A 24,420-nucleotide genomic window follows, 5' to 3' on the forward strand; every position below is an offset into this window, starting at 1 on the left:
TGGCAAGTTACTGCGGCACAATGATATAAGAGGCAGTCGTAGCCAATGATAGGAGGTTGGAGAAAAAGAGTATCATGTGCTCAAGAAAAAGGAGCGGCCCGGTACGAGAGAGTAAAATTTTTAAAAAGGACAAAAAACAACAAAAATAATAATAATAAAATGGGAAGGGAAAAAGAAAAAAAACGAAAACAAAAAAAACAAGCGACGTTTGGTGCAACGCTCACTCTTCTTTCTTGTTTGCTTGTTTGTTTGAGTACCTTTCTTCGGTGTATTCTCTTCTTGCCTGCCCCGCGTCCACCAAATCACCTCTTTTTTATTCGACTCGATGCGTAAAGTCCATGGTGTCGTCACGGTTAAAGATGCCCGCCAACAGGCATCTCGGCGCACCGCTTGCAAGAGTTCAATACCCTCCTTTGAGAGTTTCGACGTCCAACGCAATTTTATCCAACGCCATGAGCCTTTTCGCAAGGCGTCCTCAACACCACCACCGCCCCGCGTGTGCCCGGGGCCCTGAGCCCCAATAACGCATCCAGTCAACCTCCCCTCCCCTGGACTTTCGCCCTTCTCCTTCTCATTGAGGCATGCCCTTTTAGCTGCGCCCCGCTTATGGCGTAATGTCTCTGCGGCACCTTTTAATACCGCCACCAAAGACTGTGATTTTGTGACGGGCACGGCGCCCCTCTCGCCGCCGGGGCGAAAACGCCCGATCCGTGGATGACTCGTGAGCGGAGGGCACCGTTGCCAGTCAGGCGCGGACCCACCCACACCACGCAAGGGAGTAGCGTCGACACAGTCACTGGGATGCATCACATCGTCCTCTTTGCCTCTGGTGGCTTTTGTGCAGCCAAAGACAAAACGGAAAAAACAAGAAGAAAACAGACAAAAGGAAAAAAAAAAAAAAAAAGATGATGAAAAGCATTTCTCCCAAACTGTTTCAGTGAAGCCACAACACGTAGCCCGTGGCTACGTCGGCTTTGCCACCCAGACACACAGGGATAGATAACGGAATTCAGCATGCAACCCATGGGTTCCCCTCAAATCCACCCGCATCCTAATTTTACCGACAAAACCGCCTCTTCTTTTTGCTGTTGTGGCTGCTGTCATTTCATCGTCGTAAAAGCAACCTTTACGACAGATCCAAGTCAAAAGGTATCCATCCGCTGCTCTTCCACATGACGCACGGTCCATGTGTAAACGTATTTATAAAATTCTTTTCAAATTTTCCGCTACTTTTGTGTCGACCCCCTCCCCTCCGCTCTTCGTTCATGTCTATCGTCAAAGAAGTGTGTCCCCGCGCACAGTGATGGATCCAAATTTGGGGTAAGGCCCTGTTGCACCGGGCGTCTTCACCATAAGCCACATGAAGTAGGAGGAGATGCCTCCAAAAAGATGCCACATGCCGTGATATATGCGGCATGGATCTTCCGTATCGTTTAGTCCGACAATAAAAAACGGAACGGCGAGGCACATAAATATAGCGGCAATGATAAATTGGCGATACTCAATCGCCGGAACCTGCCTAGTGTACAAGAACACTGCAACAGGAATGCAGGCAAAAAGAGTAATAGGTACTACGGTGTACGCAACATTCCATGGATCCTTCTCCTCAATGATGATACTCGCCAGAAGTGTGAAGTACTTGACGCTGCGCTCCACAACGGGGTCTTTAAAGGTACAGAGAAACACAAACCACATGCCTACTCCAGCAAGAACAGCAATGTTGTCTAGCCGGTGCCAGCCAAGCTCGTCAAGAAATATCTCCACGTCAAATGACTGGCAAGTGTGGTACAAAAGAGACGATGTAAGACCAAAGGCCGCAACACATGCCTCATACACATAACGACGCTTATAAAACAAAAACGCCGTTGGAATCATCGGTACGTGACTTACGACCGTCGTCGCAAACAGGGCCCACGCCGGCTCATCCCTCATTTTGTACAGGCGTTTCCAAGCCACCCTTTTGCTCACCTCCACAAAATAAATTTCCGCTGGTATGAACCAAAAATTATACAAAAACAACAACAAAAATATATATTTATATAAATAAATAAATTTATATAAAAAAAAAAAAAATTGTAAATATAAATAAAAAATAATAATAATAATAATAGTGGCCCGTGCCTTCACCGCCCCCCAGCACTCCACCCTGGTCACTCCTTTTGTCCTTCTCCCTCCTACAAACACAAACAAACAAAAAAAAACGCCTAAAAAAAAAAAAAAAAAAAAAGGAAAAAAAAAAGGAAAAAACACATATGCCCCACAAGACCTCCACACGCAGGGAGAAAGAAATAAATAAAAACAATCACAATTTGCCACGCACTCAAAAATAATTACGCGTCCTCATGTATTTGTATATAATTATTCATTCATATATATTTGTTTATATGTGTATTGAAAAAAAAAAAAATAAATAAATAAATTAAATAATTATTTCCAACAAATAAATAAATAAAGGGAGGAGAAACAAAAAAAAAAAAAAAAAAGGCGCAGCAAAAACAACAACTAATAAAAAAAAAAAAAAAAAAAACCCCCCCAAAACAAAAAAAAAAAGCAGTACTTCAACAACTAATTTAAAAAAAAAAAAAAAGCATGTCACCTTTCCGTGAAAAGGAAAAAAAAAAAAAAAGGGAGATGAGAAGGAAGGGTGTGTGTGTGGGGGGGTTGCGCTCATTTCACACATCAAAACTTGGAGACGTCATGCTCATTTTACGACTGTATGAGCCTTTACCCCAATCCCCAAGCGCAAGAAATATGTTGTAAATGCCCATCCCTACCAACACGTGGAAAAGACCGTGCCACGCACGGTACGTGTCCCTGTCCTCGTCAAGTCCCCGGACAAAACAGATCACACCCAACAGAGATGACGCCATGCCTACGTATAAATTCTTTCCCGCAATACGCCGCCGCCGTATGGGGCTCAACAACATGGCTACAAGTACCATGGCCAATGCACATAAAATGGGTATGGCGGTGTACAAAATATTCCAAGGGTCAGCTTCCTGAAGAACGATAGTAACAAAAAGAAAAAAATACTTGAGATAATTCACTAGTTTCTCGGATTCAAAGGAGCACACATGAAGGCATACTATAGTAATGGAAGAAATGGCCCCGATGTTATCCAGACGATGCCAGCGGATGGTCGAAAGAAACAGCGGTGTCCTGAGAGACTCAGATGAATGATACAGAAAAGAAACCAAAGTAGAAAAAACCGATACGCAGACTTCGTAATGCATTCCCCGTTTTTGAAGATATCGAATGGCCGGGAGAAGCGCAAGATGACTCAAGCAGCACGTTATAAATGTCACCCATGATGCTTCGTTGCGGTTGTACCTTGGACGCATTGTTTTTTTTGTTTTTGTTTTTGTTTTTTTTTTTTTCACACGTTTTTAAAGTCGTCGATTTTGATTTTGTTTTCGTTTCTTAAAAAAAATAAAAATAAATAAAATAAAATAGCACGATCGCTGCACTCCCTATGGACTTTGCCTGGAAATGAGAAAAGAGAGGAAAAAGACTACAAGTGACGATGTAAAAAAAAAAAAAGAAGAGGACAAACATCATGCAGACACAAGAAAGATGTACACTTCACAACGGAAGCATGCAGAGGCAGAGAACAGCGCCCACACATCACATCTCAGCAAAACAAAAAAAATATATTTATATGTGAAGAGAGGGGAGGTAAGGGGGGAGAATTCTCTCGGTGCTCTTCAGTCTGTTTCTCCTCCTGCGTGGTGCTCCCTCGTCGCAGCGTACATTCCAACCGCCCACGTCACCACCACCACCACCACCTCATGGGGCGCTCATGCAGTCGCGCAATGCAGCGGACAATTTTACCGGAATGCATCGCTTCTCTAAAAACAGACAAAGTGAGTGCCAAGATACCACGCGGCAGGTCTGTGATCGCCGCCCCTGTCATGGCGTTCGCCCCCCTGCAGGACGGGGTGTTGAGCATGCGGTTCGCAACAGCGTTGCAAAAAGGGCCTGTCAGGCAACGAATCACCCTCCCTTCGGTCTTCGCCAAGGAAGACGCAACGTCCCCCCTAAAGATCCAAATTTACCCCTCCACATTTGCCGCAACCAAAACTGGGGAGAAGCGACCTGCCAAGATCCCCACGCACTCGGACACGAGAATGACCATCCGGCTCCGCCCGTCACAGCAGACGGCGAGAAGGACAAAACCCTCCGGAAGGAACGTCGGTGCCAAATTCGAGGAGCTCAAACCCGCGCCGACACGCAGCACACCTGCCAAATACTCACAAAGGCACCAAGGGGGGAAAACGCTCACACGAAGTAAACAAAAGGGCTAATCCGGTCGAGTTCCCCACCTGTAATTACACAAAGTGTGTCCAAGCGCAGGAATCCTGGTCGCAAAAAATAAAAAATAAAAAACAGAAAAGGAAAGGAAAACTGACACAAAATGTTTTTTTTTATTTTGTTTTTCACCCTTTCCTTTGCAACACCCAATATACATAAATATATATATATATATACTTATATATGTAGAATGAGAAGGAGCAAACATCAATCTTCAGGTGTCAGACACCGCTCAAAGGCCAAAAGGAAAAACCTCAGAGCCGCAAACTAAAAAAAAAAACAACTTCCAGCAAAAATCGTCTTTTACCTCTCATCCACCATGACATAAGAACCATCACCTTTCGTCTTTGCTTTTTTCCTCTTTTTTTTTTTTTTTTTTGATTTCTCGTTTGCTTTTTTTTTATGCGTCTGTTTTTTTTTTTTTTTTTGTTTTTGTTTTTGGCGGTTGTGTTATCATTGTAGTTGTTGTTGTTGCGTGCAGCCTCCTTCCCCGTCAGCACCGTCACTCAACCCCACTGCCGCCAGAGAATAAAAACTCCTTCTGAAGTCAGTGATGGCATTTTTTGCTGCCGTTGAATAGTCACTCTGGTCAAGGCACTTGCTCACTTAAAGACGGGCGTTTTGACCCCTCGCAACGACGCATGGTTGGGGTGCGAACGGCATCCGTAACACCGCGGCTGTTGACTCTACATTCTGTTGGTGACTGCGCCGACAATCGCGACGACAGGTCTGATGCAACGGCCGACGCAGCGGCAGATGCCAGCCTTTCCCTGGGAAGCGACGGCGGTGTGTGCAGATGCGCGCCGGGGTTCACCGGGTCACGGCCACAGAGTGTCATCAGCGCCTGGCACAACTCTTTTGTCGCCTCCTCGGATCGTGCGACCAATGTCAATTGCGTCAAATCGGTGATTTTTTGAGTGTCAATGTTGAGAACGACACTGCAGACTTTTATGCCAGCAAAAAGTTGGCAGTTTAAGATGCAATCCGACGTGAAACTCACGCCCATAAAGTCCACATCATCAGCAGGGTCGTCTAACAATATCGAGACATCGCCGGAGGTAAAACTGATCGTGACTGTGGAATTCAAGCCCGTGTACCTCACGGTACTTCGCAGGTGAGAAACGGGGTTCTCACAAACGGCGTCCAACGTGACGTTATTCATCGTCAGCACGTCAAAGCAGGTTCGGTACGCGACGTTTCGTGCAAGAGTTGCTTTCACGTCGTTTATGCGCAAGGATTGCCTCTGTAACTCGGAGAGGATAAGAGACAACACCTCCGAGGTGTCACGACTGCCCATGACTTTTGAGTCATCTTTAGAGCCGACCATTTTTGCTGAGCCTTCGGCCAAAAAGAAATCACCCGTCGCCTCCGGGTGATCCTGATCGCGCAGCCACGCTGGCAGCGGCCTCTCAATTTCTTCACCCTGGTATTCAGTAGCACTCATACCTACGCCTCCTCTCTTTCCCATCACACACAAAAGGAGAGGAGAATAACAAGGCAAAAAAAAATTTTTTTAAAGTAAAAATAAATGAAGATTATAATAATAATAATAATATAATAATGGTAAGTGTCCAACTCAGCTCATGAAAAGGGAGATGACTACACACACAGAAACATGTATGCATGTACATATGTACCTTTGCATGTATGCAAGTATATATATATATATATATGTGAGCATTTATGCACTCACACTCATTACAGAAGAGGTGGTAGCGTGTGCTCAATGTTTGCTTTGGGGGAAGGGGATGAGTTCGGAAGTATTTTGCCTTGGCGCCTCGATCATCAACTGGCGTTCTGAGAACAAGAAAAGAATTAAAAAAAAAAAAAGACTGTTATGCGCCAAAGATAAAACAATAATAATAATAATAATAATAAAACTAAATCGAATTTCTCCGAGTTTTATATTTCAGCTTTCCTGTTAATTTGCGCCCCCTCCCCTCCCCTCCCCTCTCCCACATCCAAATTGGGCTCGGTCCATGAGCATGAGGCTCCCGCACCCAGCAGAAACACCGTCTTTACTTCTACCCCATCTAATTACATTCTTATTCCCCCTATTCGAGGGCGCAGTTGCCCCCTCCAGGCTACGTGTGTCCCTCTCCCATCCCATCCCATCTCACCCCCACCCCCTGCCGAGAGAAAAAAACAAAAACACAAAAAAATCCGGAAAAAAAAAAGGGGGGAAGGGGAAATAAGATGACAATGATGTAGAACCTTTGCAAATATGTATACTGGCAATTTACTGAGATGAATCGCTGGTTTGTTCTTGATATTCTTCTTTTCTTCCTTAACCTCATACTTCCTCTACTTTACTTTATTGCCTCTGTTCGCATCACCACAGGCTTTACACACATGCAAAAGCAGTATCACTCCCCGCCGCGAGAGCACCACCGCGAGAGAGACCACAGCACGGACAGTACGGACCAAACAACGCCCCCGTCCCTATTGGTGTTCGCAATGTGCTCCTCCCCAAGGGGAGGTGTACATTGGGGCGGTGCCATCATGGGATCCCCCATTGCTGGCTCCATGCACACACTACGATGATCACAGCTGCTGCGGGCAGTAGCTGCAGCAGTAACAGTACTATTAACGCCCTTGTAACGCCGTCGCCGCCTCGTATCACGGGCGGACATCATTGGAATTCCCTCACCCTGCATGAGCTTCATACAAACAGGACATATGGACGCCCGCTGCCTCCAACTTTCCAGACACTGCAGGTGAAAACCGTGCCCACACAAGACAACAATCGCAGGATTGTCAAGTGTAAACCGCTCCAAACAAATAGGACACGAAGACAAGCGATACTCACCCACCACAAAAGTATCCTCTGACTTTCCAGCCTTCCCCGTGTCGCTGTAGCTAGAAAAACTCCCGGAGTTGGGCAAAGGCCCCGCAGGGGATGAGAGGGAGTCGGAACTAGGAAAATATGCAAACTGCGTCTCCTTGAAAGGTGGGTCCATGAATTGCCAATATAACGCGTTGACGTTCCTTCCTCCCTTCCTTACGGTTGTGTTTGATGTTGCTGTTGGTGCCTGTGCGGCCCCCTTTTATTTGCGCCTGTGTTTGTGTCTGTTTCTTCTAATGCTTGTTTTATTGGAACTGGTGGAACTAATAATTTTCCCTTTTGGATTACGGGCGTATATTTGTGAGGGCACACACTACCGCCCAGCTGCCCCCCACCCACCCAAAAAAAAAACAATCCTGCGCGAAGACGAAACAAAAATTGCAAGACAAAAAAAATAATAATAATAATAATAATCCAAAGGACAAACAAAAAAAGGGAAGGCAAGACCCTTTTTTCTACGCGACAACCATGCAGACTTTTAAAAAGGGCGGTGTATGTCGAAAAGACGAGGAGAAAAAAAAAAAAAGGCGCAAATAACATTCCCCTCACTCTTTTCCCGCCCTGTCGCCGCCGGTGCCTTCTTTGTGTACAAACCGGCCGGGAAAAAGAAGTCGCTTCACGACCGTCGGCGCGAGGCGCTTTGGATCGGTGTCCACCGGGAGTCCTGCCAGCTTCTGGCGCGCCTCCTCCTTTTCCTGCGACACCATAAACTCGTAAAACTCAGGGTCAAAAAAGCGCAGCGCCAACTCGAGAGCTTGACGCACAACAACAACGGAGAAAATAATCCCCACGACGCCCATCACAAAGTATGAAAAAAGAGCAAACAACGTGACACGATCCACGTGTCGCGTGATACCTCTCGAGGTGCTCAAAAGACTGCGGTAAAGCGCAGGGGCGGAGCCGTTTTGGTGCCACAAGCTTGTCGGTGTGGTGGCCATCTTGTACGCCGTCTGAATCGTGTCATACTGCGCCTTTGCGTCCCCCTGCGCCGTGTCGGGGTGTGTAGCAAAAACAAGATCCCGGTAACGCGAGCGAACCTCCGCCAGCTCCGCGTGCTCTGGCAGCCCCATAACCCGCAGCGGGGAGCCGTGCCGCCTCAGCCACAGCTGCTCCTTCTCCAACTCCTGCACACGCTCCATGCCGGCCTGCAAGTTTATTGCTAAACTTCTATGGAGACTACGCGGAGTAACGGCAACGTACAGGCGGCGAAAAAGTTGAGCAAAACGCCCAGGACGGTAACTGTGATGCTCGCCGGTCGTCGCACGCCGCATCGGCGTCAACGCACATGAGGCCAAAATCCCCACACGAGCCGCGCCACCCCGCACCGCTGGCATGACCCGCTAAAAAAAAAAAAAAAAACCTCTAAACTGAGTTTTAATTAAAAAAGCGCATCACCTCAGGCAAAAATATAATTAATGTCATCCCATAGCTGCGCGTTTGCTTCGTTCTGCCCACACAGTCATGTAAGCCCATCCTTACAGCAAGAAACAAGGGTAATCCGTCACAAGCACACACGCACAGGCAGACAAAGTGTGTACGACAAAGAAAAAAAAAAAAACATGAAAAGTGATGCTTTCATGACATGTAAATATATATTTTTTAAACAGACTACAAGGCGTAAAAACGACACAACACCGCCCGAGAGTCAAAAGTACTTCCATGCAATTCACTAACAACCCTGGCAGCCTTTGCCTCCGAGGAAAATGTACACACAAACGCGACATGGTCGTCAAAGGAAACACTGTCGTCCTCCTCATGCCGTGCCCTCTTCTTCGCCTTCCCCGGACCCGTCCCATCACCGTCTTCGCCTTGCTTCTCCTTCAACTTGTCTTTGGCGGGACTTTTGGTGTCGCTTTTGTCATCGTCATCCACCAGAATCGCGTGGTGTGCCACCTTCTCCTTCGCAATTTCCTCTACTTTTTCCAGTACCGCCGTCACGAGCTGCTGCAATGAATCTTCTGCCACAAGCTGTCGGTAGGCCTCAAAAGAGACGATGTTGGTGATGAGAACATGCGGCGATGGCGCACCAGCGGCGGTAATGTTGCTCGAATCCAAGAGCCGCTTTCTTTTCTTATACAGTGACTTCTCCTTCTTCCGTTGCTCCCACCGCCTCTCAATGTCGCTCACGATGCACTGCACAATATCCTGCACAGTCATGTGCTGCAAGGCCGCCTCCTTCAGAACACGATTCATCCAAAATCCGGCAACGGAGTCCCACTGCTTCTCGAAAAAGTGATGGTTCGGCCTTTCCTTCACACTCTCAGGCATCTGGAGGTCCTGTCGTGTGAACTGGAGCCTCCTGCCTGTGCTTCCCCAAATCACCAGCGCAGTGGAGGCGTATGAGTCCATTGTCCTAATATATATATATATTTATATTTTTATCTCCTCCTGTGATATATATATATATATGTATGTACGGGCGCCTTTTCCTTCTGGCTCTTTTTTTTTACAAAGAGGTGAAAAAAGGGACTTCTCACCCCGCCCCATGAAGTCGTAAAGAAAAAAAAAAAAGAAAGAAAAAGAAGTAACATGATGTTGTGTGTGTTTGTGTGTGTTTTACAAATCTACGCCGTTGATTCCGTCACAGAAACGGTATGCCGTCCGTTTCATCTCTTTTTTGTTGTTGTTTAAAAAAAAATAATAATAATAATAATAAAATTAATAAAATAAAAATAAAAATAAAAAACTTAAACTGCGTGCGTCTTCTACTTCCGTCCAGAAACCCCAAACTTCCACACTTTTTTATTTTTTTTTTTTTTTAAATCTTCCCCGTTATTCCCCTTTCTTTCCTTGTCTCTTGTGTGAACACTGACATACTTTTCTTAAGTCACACAAGCAAACGCACATTTTATTCCGTTCATTCTCCTCTTTGCTCCTATTCTTGCTGACCTCCCCAGCGGCAATGGGAGCCACGTCGAAAAAAAAGCCGCGAGAAAATACATTCTGCAGGAGAGTTTTCATTGGGAGTAAAAAAGAAAAAGGAGAAAAAAAAAAAAACAGGAGGCGTTTCTCGTTTACTTTCCCGCGCGGCGCCTCGTGTTAGAAAGGGGCGGAAGTCGTGGCTCTGTTGTCTTCCGGACCGGCTGACGGGTGAACGGTGAATGAGGCACGACAAAACGCTGCCGTGGGCTTGAAACGGAAAGGTTGTTCCGGCTCAAGGAGGTTGAAATCTCCAATGAGCGCGTTGCGGGTGTCAACTGCGGGGTAAAAGCGGCGGCGGAGGATACGACGGCCTTCTCCTTGAGGGCGGCGGAGATCTGCGCGATGGTTTCGGACGGGAGAAGGGTGCCGTCCAGCCCCAAGTGAAGCAACTTTGACTGCGGGCTCCGTGCAAGCCGAAGGAGGCCGCGACTAGCAAGCAAAGGAATGGGATTGAACGACAAGTTCAGCGAGACCAGCGTTGGATGCTGACCGACTGTCTTCGCTAGCTGCTGGAATAAGGTAAGGTTATCGATGTTGTTGCTGCTCAGGTCCAGTGCCTCAATGGTGCGACTGACTTCCAGCATAGGCAACAGAAATCTCACCCCTCGCGGGTGCCTCGCAAAGACACCGCTGCAGTCGAGAGTTGGACTTGGCGGCTCATACGCCCCGGACACCGCGAAACGGAAATTTCGCAAGATTGTAAAAGCACTACAAAAATTATTCTCCAGCATACGACAATAACGAAGATAACACAGGCGGTGCGCTGCCATAAGAGCAATGATGGCAGCTCGAAAAATACTCCGAGGCCTCAATCCATGTCTTTTCAATTCCGTCTCGTCTCGGATAGAATTCCCCATGTTCATGCCCAGTTTAATCCATGGATGCTTCAACGCCTCACGGGCACTAAGACGGCGGTTTGGGTCTACCACGAGCAGCATGGAGATAAAATCACGCAAAGACGCGGACCCCTCGGCAATCCTGCCACTCTTGAGGTTGCAACGCCCGCCACAAATTGCGTCCGTTAGCTCCCTATGCGATCGTCCAGTAAATGGATACGTCCCAGTGACCATAAAATACACCATCACACCTATTGCCCACATATCAACAGGCTTCCCGTAGCTTGTGTCGCCAAATATCTCGGGCGCCATAAAGACGGTGGTGCCACAAAAGGACATGAGACACTGGTCCGAGCCTACAAGAACAGAAAACCCAAAATCAGATATTTTACATACCAAATCGCCCTCGGAAAGAAGGCAATTCTCCGGTTTCATGTCGCGGTGTACAATCCCGTTTTGGTGGATGAACTCTAAAGCTAAAAGGAGCTGCGTTGTAATCCGACGAGCCTGGGCCTCACTAAAAATCCCATCTCGAAGAACGGCACTCCGCAACTCTCCACCCGGCATGTACTCCATTACAATCCACAAATTCTCCTCGTCTTGAAACGTCTCTTCAAGCCGTACAATGTTTGGGTGTATCAATAGACTCATCGTCTCCACCTCTCCCATGACCCATTTCAGTCCTTTGGCCCCCGCCTTTTTCTTGTTGATAATTTTCACCCCATATGGACGTCTCATAGAATCAAACCGACGGTGACACCTCCAGACAGTTCCGTAAGCCCCCTTTCCAATCTCCGCCTCAAGCTCGTACCGTTGATCAAAAGAAACACCCCTCTTCAAAGAGGTGCCTTTACATACCTCCGTCAAAGTTGACTGTAGTGCCTGGAAGTCCATTTGAACAATTTCCTCCCTAAAAATTGTATTTATGTATATATGTATGTATATAAAAGAAAACCCCCTTTTTATATTCCTTTTTTCTTGTTGTTGTTGTTGTTTTCGTTTTTGTTTTTTGTTTTTTTTTTGTTTTTGTTGTTTGGAGGGGGTCTCCCTCTGTCTAGGCCCTCTCAATTCAGTCAACCGCCTTCGGACACGGCTCAGTCGATTCTTAAATAGGCACTCGCAGGAAGAGAAGGAGGAGACACACACACACACACACACGGAGAAAAAAAGGAAAAAAAAAAGGAAATGCACCCAAAAACAACTGCATCCACCACCGTCAGTCTTCAGGGCCACCGTTAACAATGGAGGTTTACGTGCATAATAAATTCAACAACAACAAAAAATAAAATAAAATAAAATACAGAAGAGTTTCTGACAGAAGAGAAAGAACAAAAAACAACGACAACAACAACAGGGAAGAAGGGATCATCATTTTGTGTGAGGTACAGAAATGCAGGCATCCCCCACCCACTCCGCCACACATGCACAGACAAATTAAGCTCGGAGAAACACAAACACAATCAAAAGGAAACAGAAGAAAAAGAAAAAAAAAAGGGAAAAACACGGCTGCATACATCACCATCATTGCTGCTAATTACATCACATTCAATGAGTAACAACAGCTACAAGGTGCTGCTGACGGTGCCTCGCTCGCGAAGCTTGTCACAGAGCCAATCCATCCCCTCAATGAGTCCCTCACCGGTCTTTGCGCTGCTCCTCACAATTGTCCAGGTGCGATTCGTCAAAGATGCGACCCCGAGCAGCTGCGCAACCTCAGTTTCGCTCGCCGCACCCATCGTGTCCTGCTTGTTGGCAAATATAAGCAGTAGACTTTCTCGCAGCTCGTCCTCGTCTAGAAGGTTGTACAACTCGTGCTTAGCGACCCCCATGCGATCCTTGTCACTACTATCCACAACGTAAATAATGGCATCCGTGTCAGTGAAGTAACAGCGCCAAAAAGGCCGAATGTTCGCCTGGCCGCCCAAATCCCACACCTCAAACGATATGTTCTTGTAATTCATCGTCTCCAGGTTAAACCCCACTGTAGGAACGGTGGACACGACATTGCCCAACTGCAGACGGTACAAAATAGACGTCTTCCCCGCATTGTCGAGGCCTAAAATAAGTACACGGATTTTTTTGTCAGCTGGTAAAAAGCCCAACGCGGCCTTTAGCTGAGAGATCCAGGCGCCCATGAATGAAAAAAACGCCTTCTGCTGCAATGCAATACAATGTCCGTGCACGTGTACGTGAGGCTCCCCCCTTTTTCTTCCCACCCTGTTGCTGCTGGTAACAATTTATCTTTTGTTTATTCTTTTTTCCCCTTTTTCTTTTCTTTTGCTCCAGCCACAGTGTGAATTACTTTTCCCCTACTTCCACAAGAATAATAGTAATAGTAATAATAATGCAAAAAAGACGGCGGCAACAAGGCATGCACACAAGTACACAACACACATACATACATACATACACACACCCAGTATCATCACCGCCCTTCTGGCAGACACAAAAATAATAATAATAATAAATTCTTCCGCATTGGAGTTGGCATTTTTTTTTTTTTGTCACCCGTCTAAGAGCGAAGAAGGTCCAACCACACAGACCAGAAGATGGACGCCAATGAGGCGGTGGCGGACGGCACCAAGCTGTCGGCAGACTGCACAACAATAAATTTTTTGTCGGCAGGAGTGTCCCCCGCCGTTGTTAGCAGATACGACGGCCACGTCACGTTGTTTCCAGTAATCCCGTACATCGCAGTGCCAGGCGCAGACACTGTGGGTTGCTCCAAATGAAGAGACACGCTGGACAACGCAGCGTGGTAGAGAGTGCAGCTGGCTCGCACAGTGGCGTCAAGAGCGCAAAGTGTCACCAGACTGCTCGCTGGGCCACGTTCCTTAAAAAATGCCTTAAGTGGGTCGTCGCTGCGGGATTCAACGAGAGCTTTTTTTGCTTCCCATGCGCTGAAAAGCCATGCAACTGCTTTGGATGCACCTGCATCCTTCGCCAGGTTGCCAAACTCACTCCACGAGCTAAACGAAAAGGCTGCCGCCGGATCATAAAAGGATGGCATGTACAGAACAAAACGCAGCTCGGGTTCTGCCAACACCTGAGATGTGGACACATTATCTACCGCAAGGCTATATCCCTTTTCGAAGATGTGCACCACTGCGGACTGCTTAAATCGCTGCAGACGATCCGGGTCGTGGCGCTCCAAATAGTTCAGCGCCGATGCCAAGTTGGTTAAACTGGCAAACGCAAAATATTTCACGCTATCGTCAACAGACATGCCGTTCAGGAGGGCGTGAAGCGCTTCCGAAGCATTCACCCTCACGTCAAATGAATTTGGTGGAAAACTGTACGCCGCGCCAAAAGAGCTTGTGACATCTGCACGGGAGTACGGCATCCCACGGCGCAGCGCATCATGCGGAGTGGAGGGAAACCCTTGGCTGTGACGGCATCCACCACGAGACAGCACCGTGTTGTAATCATCTGCTGTTGCTTGCAACGCTCCTATCGACACGGTAACACCCTTCAGCTGCGAAAGCAAGAAAAATCGGCAAATGTTGCGTGCCACAGTCGCAGCGTGGCCCCACGTCATCCCAGAGATAGTAATGAGGCTCAGTTGGCTGCGGAGGTGCGGGCTCTGCATGATCGTTGTGAGCGAGGCATAGTCGTCCACGGAGCCATCAACGTCCATAATAATGTGCGTCCGGGCCACAGCAAGAAGCGGGGCACCGCAGAGAAACCAAAGCAGCAGCAAAAATGGCACATGCGTCATGAATGCCGCCGGCACCGTGTTGGTACGGCGGGGGCATATAAAAAAGGCAGAGAACATCACTGCCATAAAATCAACACCTAAAAAAAAAATCAAAAAAAAAAAAAGTTCGCATAAACTGTCCCCTTATAAAGCCAGATAAAACGCCACATCATCTCATTTCCTTCTTTTTCGTCCCAACCGTTTCTCCTCTTGTTCACTAAAACTCCCATCCACCCCACCCCCCCAGCAATGACCGCCACCCGCTCACTCCTCGTCGTCAACCAATATACGCTCCACGTGGTTCTCCATCTGAAAGCCGCAGCCCCAGCACTGCGGGTGGAACACGTCATCGCCCGTAGTGGGCTCGTTTTGGCCCGCCTGCCGGCGATACCGCAGTGACTCCACAGTGAACTCGCATTCCAACGGCACCGGGTCATCCTTGAGAAAAAGGCCGTAGTAACGGCGGTCATCATCTGAAAGCCACGCCTCCGCGCTGAGCCGGCTAAACGCAAAAAAGTTGTTGTTGCTGGTGGAGGAAGCACTCTTGCGCTGCACCACCCCGCGGCGAGCCCCCGTCACATATGCGACACCACGGCCTGCGTTCTCCGCTCCTTCCCTCCCGGTAGCCGTGGCCATGTCATGTGTAAAGCGCATCTCAAAGTAATCGACTGGGCTTTCCTCCACGAGACATCGCACAAGACCCGACACAAGCTGTGGCAGCACGACACATGGGGTTGCCATCAATGACCACACAAGTCGCCGTCGACCAGACTCAGAAAGCTGCCCCACCTCGCACAGCCGCACAGTATGGGAACTCCACTCGCTTCCGGCAAAACGTAGTGAGGACACAAGTGTTACATTTATGTTCTGCAAGAAGCGTTCAGCGGTGACCCCGTCAGGAGATAACGTCATCGCTGCCGCACCACTCGCCTCCTGCGCGGCAAAAGTGGTGTGAAGCGGAAGATTCACAAACACGTCCCAAAGTGCAAAGACGGGGTTGACTTCCGTCATCGCCAGCCTCTCTGGCTCCGTCACCAACGTGGAACCCAACACCCACTCCAGTTCCACCCCCACATCCTGCGCACGCTGCGTAAAATATTGTTGTGTCACCCTTGAAGAAGCGCACAGGCAGAAGCACAGACGAGAATTTTCAATGGCCAGCATCGCCATGAGATCCTTCAATCGAGGGTGTTCTGTGATGCGTAAAAAGAAAACGTGATGCGTGCAGTGCTCTTTTGAAAATCCGGTGCAACAGAGATCACGCAGCTCAGCAAAGCGGTAAAAGACATCTTGTAAGGCTTGAAGATACTTCCAGTAGTCCAACTCGGCAGTTGTGGCGACTGAAGAAAGAGCAGATGCGCCGGTATGAGAACGGGTAGCGTGCGCAGGATAAAGAAGAGTGTTGCGGCTTGCCGGCAGAGCACTTATATAGTACACACCGCCGTACTTTGTGGCGGATGCTTGTAACATCTCCTGCAGCATCGAAAGGCCCCTTAAAAGGCCGGCATCATTCAAACCATCACCCGCGTCCTCTTCGGGCCCTGCCACGTTGATCACCAGCTGCAGACCCTGCATAACGGCGTAAAAAGGTACTTTGGGGTACGCACGCCACTCTTTACCTCGCTGAGGTGCCAACGCTGGCGCTGCGGACGGCTGCGCAATCGAGATGAAAGGCCGTCGCTCGTCACCGCCGTCGATATTTTGCCTGTCGCCCTTCGCAGTCTTTTCGAAGTCTCCCAAAACACCGCGACGAATCGCGGCAGACTTAAACGGGGGATGCGACGTCGTGGAGGGCATTGACGCTGCTCTGCTGCCACGGCTCTGGCCCCCCTGCCCACCACCACCAATACCCCACACAGGCACGCACAGAGGCAGAAACAAGAAAAGAGAAAAAGAAAAAAAGAAAGAAAGGGAGAAGCAACGCAAATAAGAAAAAAATAATAATAATAAAACAACAACCGGAACAACAGGCAGACAGACAAAAAAAAAAAAATTTTAAATAAAAAATAAAACAAAAATTGTTTTCTCTACGGTGCCGAAACTAGAAATGGCCGCAGCACCCTCAATCTGTCACCGGCTGCAACGCGTAGCCCCGACTCTGAAGACGCTCAAGCAGTTCGTTAATCCTCGCGTCCAGGCAGCGGACCACGTCGCTGTCCTGATCCAGCGCACCCGCACTCCCCTCCAGGATAATACGACGCTCAGAACGCAGACGCTCTATTTCTTTTGCCACCGGTGCGACATCGGCAGCCGACACCTTCGAAATCACGTCGCCCACCGCCAAATCTTTCTTCTTTTTTACTGTGTCTGTGATGTCTGCAGTGGCGTCTATCGCCGATTTTCGCCGCAGCCTCTGCTCTAGTGTTTTTTTCGCCGAAATGAGCTGTTCCACTTCCTCGGCGGTGCGTCGCATTTGCTCCTTGCGTTTGGTTGCCAACGCCGTAAGGCGCTTGTTTTCCTCTTCAAGCTCACGGCAGCGCCGTGTCAGCTGCTCTTCACGCTCCATGTGTCGCCGCTCAAGACGGTCCTGTAGCGCCTGCTGCTCCACCGCAAACTCCCTCCGCAACCGAGTCTCGACGCTGGTCGCCTTCTCAGAAGGCCCCGCGAGTTCCCGCGTGCGAAATCGATGGAACTCCTCTGAGAGCGCCAAGTAATCGCGCTGCGCCTGCTGCAACCGCTCCTCCGCGCGTTTTGTTTGTGCCTCTGCTGCCTGTATACGTTGTTCCTGCAGCGCCACCGCGTGTGCGGTGTCTTCCTTTGCCCGCTTCACCTCCGCCTGCGCCTCTGCCTCCGCACGCCGCCGAGCGTCCGCCAACTGCTGACGCATGTGTTGCATGTCCTTCTCCATTTCCGCCAGCCGCCACTTTCGCTTCTCCATCTGCTTCTCCTCCTCCACCAAACGCTGCTCCCTGCGTCCAATCTCTCGCTCCCGGAGCTCGCATCTCTCAGTGGCCTGTTGCTCCCTCAATTTGACAAATTTGGCAAGTGCCGCAAGAGCCCTCTTTTTCTGCTCCTCTAACTGCCGCCGTAGCCGCGCGGCCTGAATGGCCTTCCAGAGCTCCACGTCCCACGCCGCGCGGTATTCCACCGTCCCGCGCACATCTGCTGCAACAGCCGCCGCCACCGCCTTCCGCTCCTCCCCGCGGCCATTTTTCGACGCAGCCCGGGCTGTAAAATTAGCAGCTGCTGCTGCCGCCGGAGTCGATCTTGTCGGAGTGGGTGGAGTATCGCCAGATGTAAAATTGACGGAGGGCGCCGGCGTGGGAGACGGTCTAATGTACGCTTCACTGGCCGACGCACTGCCCCCACTCATCGCAAAAAAACAGGAGGGTGGCAGTCCAGCAGCACTTCTGTCGGCAGCCCCCTTGATAATCCCTCTCTCGGGTCTCCTGGGGAATAGTCTATCTATGCACCGTCGTCCCCCACGGTCTACTGCTGCCGCAACATAAAAAAAGAAAGTCAAAAAAAAAAAAAGACTTTTAACATTAAAAAATAAATATTTTGATTAAATTATTTATTGAGAAAGAAAAAAAAACCACAAACACACACACACACACACACACACACACACACACACACACACACACACAGACCATGCCCTCCAATAAGGCACAGCAATGTTGAAATGACACATCGCGGCAATTGTACACATCGAGTCCCCAAGCATTACTATTACCATTGTTGCTCCTATTATTTGCTCCTGCTTTAAAAAAAAAAAAAAAAAAAGCAAACCACGGCGGGATCAAAAAAGTGTTTCTGCTGAGGATCAGGGAAGAGACATCTTTTTCTCCTTTTAAAAAGTCCCACTCCCACTTCTGTCTATCATTCGGAATCCTCTTTTAAATTTATCACTTTCCCCCCTCCACCACCGTCATCAGCCCTCTTCGTGTGCGTGAATGTGTGTGAGCTCCTTATTTTTTTCTCTTGCTGATTTCTCCCGTCTTCCTTCTCTCTTCTTTGTTTTTGTTTGTTTGTTTGTTTTTTTATGTTGGTCATGTCCAATTCTTTCAAACGTTCCGGTCCATTGCCGTCCTTTTATTATTATTTTTGTTGTTGTTGCTTCGTCGCTCCTACGTTATTTTACCAACAGTGAACTCCATGGATCGTGCCAGGAACAGGAGCAAACGAGGCAAGGCAGAGTGCTCCTCCTCCTTTTTTTTTTTCTCAGTCGTCCCCAGACATCTGCATGCACCCTCGCAGTTCGCCCCAGTCAGCAACAAACCCGTCCGCAACTCAATTGTGTCCCCCGCCGTCACACCCCCTCCACTCTGTGTCTTAAGGCGCCATTTCATTATTATTATTTTTTTTTTTTTGCATATGTTTTTCTTTTTTTTTTTTCTGCTCTCCTCTCTCTTCTTGTCTGCGTGTGTGGCCCCACTCACGCCACACGCTGCAGCATGGCCTCCACAGCCGAAAGCGTCGGACTGCCCTTGTATATCTCCAACAGCTTCTTTTCTGCCCACGCCCGCAGTTCTACCGCTTCGTCTTTCGTCTGCTCTCCATCCGACGACTTCGGAGCCGCCTTCGCCTGCCGCACGACTTCGTTGGCCGTAAGCCAGAGGCCATAAGCGGCCCGGCAGTTGTTCGCGTGGCCATTGAGACGCAATGACTGTGCGTACTCAACAAGGCAGCGTTTGTAGTCGCCTACAATGTAGTACAGCTCCGCCAGACGTGTGTGAGAAAGATATTCGTTGCTGTTGAACAGCATTGCCTCATCGGCGTAATGAAGAGCCATGTGATAGTCCTCGCAGAGGTAGTAGAGGTTTGACAACTCACGGTAGACGGAGAGACTGTCGCCGCGGTGTACCTCAAGAAATGTGTGCTTCTCACCATTCTCATCGGTGTACACCTGCTGCTTTTCTAATAATTCAATGGCCTTCTGGTACTTCCCCTCACTTTTTAACATGGCGGAAAGACGCAAGACGGCGAACTGATCCGTCGGATGCTCCTTCAGAATGGCGCGGTACAAACGCTCCGCCTCCACCGACTTCCCCTCCGCCTCCAGACACAACCCTTCAAGATGACGCACCCGCACCGATTGCTTCCCAAACCATTTATACAGGACTGAAAGATATTGCCGCGCCATGTCAACTCTGCCACAGTCCAGCGCCGCAATAAGAATCTGCTCGTAAATGCATGACAGTTCCGCGGAGCCGATGCCTCCAGTGCCGCCAGCAAGAAGATCCGTCCCTAGCAAGAGAACAACGTTCGCGCTGCGTGATGGGTTCTCGCGGTGCTGCCGTAGGAGCTGACGCTTTTGATCCCTTGAAAGCTGCTTCACGTCAAGGGGCGTTAGTGACTGCAGTGAGACCGGTGCCTCGGTCATTTCTCGCTCTACTCTCTGTTATCTTCGTCTTCTTTAGTTCCTTCTTTGACTTCGTTTCTTGTTTTCTCGCCCTTGCGACGGTTAATTCCTCTTTGCAGTGCGGCTTAGGGCTGCAGGCTGCCGCAGAGACACACACAGTAAGAAAGAAAAGGATTCCCTCCTCCTTTTAAGAAGCTCGCCGCGCACCACCACCCCCCTTGTACTGCCACAAAAAAGACGGCCGCGTAGGGTAAATAGGCGAGAGACAATTAACACAAACACGCAAAAATAATAACAATAATAAACGATTATTCCCTCAATAAAAGAGGCGGTGGAATTCGTCAGGCAGCAGGAGGTACGGGGCGGGGCAAACCACATCGCGGTAGCCTGACAGAAAGGCAAAAAAAAAAAAAAAAAAAAAAAATTTTGTTTGATATTCTCCCGTCTTGCAGCACAACTTAAAAAAAAAAAAAAAAGGGAGGCGGACGGCGGTGAAGATGTTTGGGAGTACAACAGCGCACGGCCGCCGTGTCGCCCGACAATGAAAACGTAAAAGGGCATGGCTTTTACTCATAAGTGCAATGGACGATTTCAAACAAAAACCCCAATAAAAAATAAAAAGACAAACAAAAGCCCATTTCCCCCTCCTACCCGCCAAAATAAATATATAAAAAAAAAGAAAAAAATGATGATAATAATAATAAAAGAGAATTACCCCTCGTTTGTTTTTTGTTTTCTTTTTTTTTCTTTCTTCTTTATTGTGCGTTTTCAATGCCCTCTAAGGGCAAGCATACATGTATGGATATATATATATATATATGGTGGCATTGAAAGAGAGGCGGTGGCGGTAACAAAACTACACCACACGCATTTCTATTCATCCCCCCCCCCACACGTCACAGTCTTGGCTTCACGCGTTTGGCCGCCAGAAAAACAATTTGCCGCGTCAATTCATACGACTTGGCAAGTGACGAGAGAGGCAAAAACTCAAACTTCGAGTGGAAGTTGTGCGCACCGGTGAAGTAATTTGGCGTCACGATGCCCTTCGAGGAGAGTACCGCCCCGTCGGTTCCGCCACGCATCGCTATCACTTTCGGCTCCACGCCCAAAATGCTCAATGCCTCAAAAATAATATCGAGCGCCGTGCGGTCCTCGCCCAAAAAGTCGGAAATGTTACGGTACACATCCTCCGTGTGTACCTGCACACGGCCGGTGGGGTGCAGCTGCTGAATCTCGTTGGCCACCTCAATCATTTTCTGCTTGCGCTCCTTAAACTTATTCAAATCAAACTCACGAATCATCGCGTGAAGGACGGCCTCGTTCTGAGTTGCGGTCATTTCGGCTAACCATTGGTAGCCTTCCTTACCCTCCGTGCACTCCGGGGTTTCTTTGCGGTCAAACCGTGAAATGAAGTCAACGGCCATCAACAACGGATTCACCAGAACCCCCTTCGCCGTCATGGGATGCGCCGTGACACCCGTAAACGTGATGGTAGTCTTGGCAGCGTTAAAGTTCTCGTACAACACCTCGCCCAGCTCACAGCAGTCAAGTGTGTAGGCAAAGTCAACATTGAAGCGGGACTTAATGTCAAGATTCTTGGCACCGAGAAGGCCAACCTCCTCATCAGGGACGCAACAGACAATGATGTCTCCATGCTCTTCATCTGGCTGCAGGCTTGTGATCATCTCCATCACGGTCGTCACGGCCGCCTTGTCATCCGCGCCAAGAACACTCGTGCCATCGCTGAACAATATGTTTTCGCCCACGTACCGTTCAATCTCGGGGTGTTCCGCCACACGCAGCCAAATGTCCTGCTCCTTGTTGAGACAAATATCTCCGCCCTCGTAGCGCAGCTTCTGAGCCTTCACAACAGGACTGAGGCCAACGTCAACCGTGTCAAGGTGGACAATAAAGCCGATGGTCGGGCAATCCTTCCTGCGCCCCCGTTTGACTGCCGTCACCGTCGCGTGGTCGTCGCACACAACGTCCTCCAGACCGCTGGCACGCAGCTCCGCGGCAAGAAGCTCAGCGAGTTCCTGCTGCCCAGGAGACGTCGGGAGGCACTTTCCGACATTCGCCGGGTTGCTCTGACTGGAGATGGCGGAGTAACGCATGAAGCGCTCCACAAGCCGATCCTCCAAGCTTTTACCTGCCATGATTTGCGGTGGTACGATATTATTAATGTTCTTGTTTTTCGTTGTTTATTTTCCTCTAGTTTGCGTTAAAAAAAAAAAAAAAAAAAGAAATGCCAATAAAAGTGCAACGACAAGGACAGCAGCTGTCCTTCCCATTCCTAACCCCTCCTGCGTTTTCCTCTTTTTTTCTCCCCCTGTTTTTGTTCTTCCATCCCACTCTGGTGTCTACCGTACATAATTGTTTCAATTCACATGTGAGTCCAATGCCACCCCACCCCCGGATCCCCCTCCTCCTTTCTCCTTTTGTTTTGTTTTGTGTTTTGTCTTTTTAATGCTCAGTTACTCTCGCATGCTCGCACAGAAAAACACGGGAAAAGAGAGGAAGAGAGAGAATGAGAGTGACGCGCATCCTTCCGCCCGTTAGTACAGAAAGGTTCGCTGGACGGTTTCTATCGCGGAAGTTTTGGTACCCCGCAGCCCTTTAAGGTACTGCACCGTGCGTGGTGGCTGCACTGCAGCGTCCTGCATGGTCTGCGTCTCGTCATCCCGAGGAGGCCGGATTTGCGTCGTGTTATCACGGCGAAAATGAGACGCAATCGTTTGGGTCGAGTGTGTACGCATGTCAAAGAGATTCACAAGCTTCAGTGCCTGGCGCCGCAGGTCCCACTCGTTCCAGCGGTAATTGTGGTCCATGTAAGGGTCAATCTGCCCTGTTTGTGTGCAGACGTCTTGGCGCGCCTCCGCTGCGACAAGACCCTCGCGTGCCTCGTACTTGCGTGTCCCTTTGATATACAACTCGTGCGGAAGACGATCGAGAAAGTCGAGCAGGCTGATAAGCACAAAATCCTCCCGTACCATCCGTTTCACAGCCTCAATGAACCAAAACGGTAACGCTACAAAACGCCGCAATGCGTATTCGGAGCAAAAGGCGTACCATTCGCCCAGGCTGCCCGCCGGTGCCGGACGAACAACAAAGCCAGCGCACGCACTGTCCTCCTCGCTCGTTCGCCCCTCCACGCAAATGCCGTCTTCAACGAAACTCACAGGACATAATCCGTTCATCGCACGCAAAGACGCGTGTTGCTTCAGCTCGCTAGCATCCTTTGCATAAAATAAAGGGCATGATTCGGTACGTGTGGCAACGTAAGCTGCAATGGCAGCACAATCGGCAGCCTTTTCACTCTTCGATTTCGCCAGGGCTTCTTCCAGGAGCGTTGGCGGCAACGACGTCTTTGATATTTTTCCAATAGAAATGGAAACATCCACGAGGGCCTGTATTTCCTCAAATCCCTCAAAACTCTGCTCCACATCCTCGTATGCCTCTGCAAGGGCAATAAATTTTGGATAGGCTACGCGCTTCGGCACACTACTTCGCAGTGTGACGCCGTCGGAACGCATCGCCCCCACCCCAAGCGCCGCCTTCACTTCCACAAGCGTTTTTTCATACGCGGGGAGTAAGTTTGTGCGGATTCGAGCCGAGAGCAGATCCAGCCGCTCTTTCGCTGTGCGCAGGTTCAGAAGAAACTGCAGTTGACGATGGTACTCCTCACGAAACGCCTGTTTCTCCGGGCTGCCAAGAGGTGACGATGGGGAGTGGAAAAACTTCACATAATCCGAGCAAACAGCTGCGGCGGCATGGATTTCTTGCGAAATGCAGCTATCCAACTGAGTCATTAGATGTTCTGCGGTTTCATGAAGCGACAGGAGGCCGGCACCCGCGGTTCGTCCCTCCGCCTTGTTGTACAGACGGATCCCCCATACGATGCGGTGCAGTTCCTCCAACTGCCGCCTCTTTTCCTCCGCCGGTTGGTTTGCAAAAGAACGCACTTGTGACCGCGGCAGGACTGCGTTAAGAACTGCCACAGTTTCCTTCCGCGACTCCGCGTTCCCTTGGGCAGCATTCAGCTGGCGGTGGCGATGAAGGATAAAAAAGGCAATCTCGCTAAGCATTTCCTCCGGCTGACTTGTTGAGTTCTCACAGAGTGAGCCCAGCAGACGTAATGTGATTGCCTCCTGCTTCACTTGTTCATTGCGGCGTTTATTCGTGAAGCTACCGCGTAGCCCGGCCGTTTGGCACTGCAGAGACAGAGTCGCCAACACATGCGGCGAGCACTTGACAAAATACTTTGAAATTTCTTCTGCCATCGCCTCAATCCCTTCCGGTGTCTCCGCAACGTTGCCCTTCTCATCAATGTGTGGCGAATCAAAGAGTGAGAGCCGCACCACAAAGGCTGCAAGATCCTCCGTGACCCTCTGCGCAGCGGCCTCATCGGTGCGCTTCATTAACCGTCTGACAACCTCCTTCGCTAGTGCCGGGATAACGTTCATCACTTGCTCCCTCCGTGTGGTTCCCTTTGGCAAAAGTACAG

General features: G+C 49.2%; 14 protein-coding genes across 14 annotated transcripts, besides 42 other annotated features; all 14 read right to left on the reverse strand.

Moving 5' to 3' along the window:
* Positions 1-8,638: a sequence feature (heterozygous, Esmeraldo-like haplotype).
* Positions 123-201: a sequence feature (A-rich).
* Positions 860-904: a sequence feature (A-rich).
* On the reverse strand, positions 1,276-1,932 carry Tc00.1047053506513.7 (hypothetical protein, conserved; the record flags this gene model as incomplete). Its single annotated transcript, XM_811205.1, has 1 exon — positions 1,276-1,932. One exon carries the CDS (start codon positions 1,930-1,932, stop codon positions 1,276-1,278), a length of 657 nt encoding a protein of 218 aa, XP_816298.1.
* Positions 2,010-2,108: a sequence feature (A-rich).
* Positions 2,207-2,247: a microsatellite.
* Positions 2,397-2,453: a microsatellite.
* Positions 2,462-2,527: a sequence feature (A-rich).
* Positions 2,567-2,587: a sequence feature (AT_rich).
* On the reverse strand, positions 2,673-3,341 carry Tc00.1047053506513.14 (hypothetical protein, conserved; the record flags this gene model as incomplete). The annotated part of the gene is made up of 1 exon (XM_811206.1): positions 2,673-3,341. The coding sequence occupies one exon, from the start codon at positions 3,339-3,341 to the stop codon at positions 2,673-2,675; it is 669 nt and encodes a 222-aa protein (XP_816299.1).
* Positions 3,347-3,375: a microsatellite.
* Positions 3,421-3,452: a sequence feature (AT_rich).
* Positions 4,461-4,499: a microsatellite.
* Positions 4,663-4,751: a sequence feature (T-rich).
* Tc00.1047053506513.20 (hypothetical protein, conserved) lies at positions 4,901-5,779 on the reverse strand (the record flags this gene model as incomplete). Its single annotated transcript, XM_811190.1, has 1 exon — positions 4,901-5,779. The coding sequence occupies one exon, from the start codon at positions 5,777-5,779 to the stop codon at positions 4,901-4,903; it is 879 nt and encodes a 292-aa protein (XP_816283.1).
* Positions 5,811-5,841: a sequence feature (AT_rich).
* Positions 5,849-5,878: a microsatellite.
* Positions 5,912-5,986: a microsatellite.
* Positions 6,164-6,189: a microsatellite.
* Positions 6,244-6,267: a microsatellite.
* On the reverse strand, positions 6,678-7,271 carry Tc00.1047053506513.24 (hypothetical protein, conserved; the record flags this gene model as incomplete). The annotated part of the gene is made up of 1 exon (XM_811207.1): positions 6,678-7,271. One exon carries the CDS (start codon positions 7,269-7,271, stop codon positions 6,678-6,680), a length of 594 nt encoding a protein of 197 aa, XP_816300.1.
* Positions 7,550-7,570: a microsatellite.
* Tc00.1047053506513.30 (hypothetical protein, conserved) lies at positions 7,702-8,490 on the reverse strand (the record flags this gene model as incomplete). Its single annotated transcript, XM_811191.1, has 1 exon — positions 7,702-8,490. The coding sequence occupies one exon, from the start codon at positions 8,488-8,490 to the stop codon at positions 7,702-7,704; it is 789 nt and encodes a 262-aa protein (XP_816284.1).
* Positions 8,639-9,506: a sequence feature (haploid, non-Esmeraldo-like haplotype).
* Tc00.1047053506513.40 (hypothetical protein, conserved) lies at positions 8,765-9,505 on the reverse strand (the record flags this gene model as incomplete). The annotated part of the gene is made up of 1 exon (XM_811192.1): positions 8,765-9,505. The coding sequence occupies one exon, from the start codon at positions 9,503-9,505 to the stop codon at positions 8,765-8,767; it is 741 nt and encodes a 246-aa protein (XP_816285.1).
* Positions 9,507-9,651: a sequence feature (haploid, Esmeraldo-like haplotype).
* Positions 9,513-9,572: a microsatellite.
* Positions 9,652-9,843: a sequence feature (areas merged during assembly that could not be assigned to a particular haplotype. This can correspond to areas where the two haplotypes were merged or to regions with more than two copies in the genome that were merged during assembly.).
* Positions 9,793-9,838: a microsatellite.
* Positions 9,844-17,728: a sequence feature (heterozygous, Esmeraldo-like haplotype).
* Positions 9,895-9,920: a sequence feature (AT_rich).
* Tc00.1047053506513.50 (protein kinase, putative) lies at positions 10,171-11,808 on the reverse strand (the record flags this gene model as incomplete). Its single annotated transcript, XM_811193.1, has 1 exon — positions 10,171-11,808. One exon carries the CDS (start codon positions 11,806-11,808, stop codon positions 10,171-10,173), a length of 1,638 nt encoding a protein of 545 aa, XP_816286.1.
* Positions 11,886-11,945: a microsatellite.
* Positions 12,053-12,072: a microsatellite.
* Positions 12,194-12,214: a microsatellite.
* Positions 12,477-13,049, reverse strand: Tc00.1047053506513.60 (ADP-ribosylation factor, putative; the record flags this gene model as incomplete). Its single annotated transcript, XM_811194.1, has 1 exon — positions 12,477-13,049. The coding sequence occupies one exon, from the start codon at positions 13,047-13,049 to the stop codon at positions 12,477-12,479; it is 573 nt and encodes a 190-aa protein (XP_816287.1).
* Positions 13,303-13,329: a microsatellite.
* Positions 13,362-13,384: a sequence feature (AT_rich).
* Tc00.1047053506513.70 (uncharacterized protein) lies at positions 13,427-14,698 on the reverse strand (the record flags this gene model as incomplete). Its single annotated transcript, XM_811195.1, has 1 exon — positions 13,427-14,698. One exon carries the CDS (start codon positions 14,696-14,698, stop codon positions 13,427-13,429), a length of 1,272 nt encoding a protein of 423 aa, XP_816288.1.
* On the reverse strand, positions 14,876-16,408 carry Tc00.1047053506513.80 (hypothetical protein, conserved; the record flags this gene model as incomplete). Its single annotated transcript, XM_811196.1, has 1 exon — positions 14,876-16,408. One exon carries the CDS (start codon positions 16,406-16,408, stop codon positions 14,876-14,878), a length of 1,533 nt encoding a protein of 510 aa, XP_816289.1.
* Positions 16,485-16,528: a sequence feature (GA-rich).
* Positions 16,536-16,629: a sequence feature (A-rich).
* Tc00.1047053506513.90 (hypothetical protein, conserved) lies at positions 16,674-17,924 on the reverse strand (the record flags this gene model as incomplete). The annotated part of the gene is made up of 1 exon (XM_811197.1): positions 16,674-17,924. The coding sequence occupies one exon, from the start codon at positions 17,922-17,924 to the stop codon at positions 16,674-16,676; it is 1,251 nt and encodes a 416-aa protein (XP_816290.1).
* Positions 17,729-18,602: a sequence feature (areas merged during assembly that could not be assigned to a particular haplotype. This can correspond to areas where the two haplotypes were merged or to regions with more than two copies in the genome that were merged during assembly.).
* Positions 18,073-18,130: a sequence feature (AT_rich).
* Positions 18,148-18,201: a microsatellite.
* Positions 18,316-18,337: a sequence feature (AT_rich).
* Positions 18,603-24,420: part of a sequence feature (heterozygous, Esmeraldo-like haplotype) that runs on past the window's edge.
* Positions 18,898-18,973: a sequence feature (T-rich).
* On the reverse strand, positions 18,990-19,937 carry Tc00.1047053506513.100 (hypothetical protein, conserved; the record flags this gene model as incomplete). The annotated part of the gene is made up of 1 exon (XM_811198.1): positions 18,990-19,937. One exon carries the CDS (start codon positions 19,935-19,937, stop codon positions 18,990-18,992), a length of 948 nt encoding a protein of 315 aa, XP_816291.1.
* Positions 20,317-20,340: a microsatellite.
* Positions 20,573-20,622: a sequence feature (A-rich).
* Positions 20,638-20,676: a sequence feature (T-rich).
* Tc00.1047053506513.110 (peptidase T, putative) lies at positions 20,813-22,072 on the reverse strand (the record flags this gene model as incomplete). The annotated part of the gene is made up of 1 exon (XM_811199.1): positions 20,813-22,072. One exon carries the CDS (start codon positions 22,070-22,072, stop codon positions 20,813-20,815), a length of 1,260 nt encoding a protein of 419 aa, XP_816292.1.
* Positions 22,140-22,162: a microsatellite.
* Tc00.1047053506513.120 (hypothetical protein, conserved) lies at positions 22,472-24,379 on the reverse strand (the record flags this gene model as incomplete). Its single annotated transcript, XM_811200.1, has 1 exon — positions 22,472-24,379. One exon carries the CDS (start codon positions 24,377-24,379, stop codon positions 22,472-22,474), a length of 1,908 nt encoding a protein of 635 aa, XP_816293.1.

Source organism: Trypanosoma cruzi, genomic scaffold, assembly GCF_000209065.1.
Source record: "Trypanosoma cruzi strain CL Brener 1047053516589 genomic scaffold, whole genome shotgun sequence".
NCBI classification, from domain to species: domain Eukaryota; phylum Euglenozoa; class Kinetoplastea; order Trypanosomatida; family Trypanosomatidae; genus Trypanosoma; species Trypanosoma cruzi.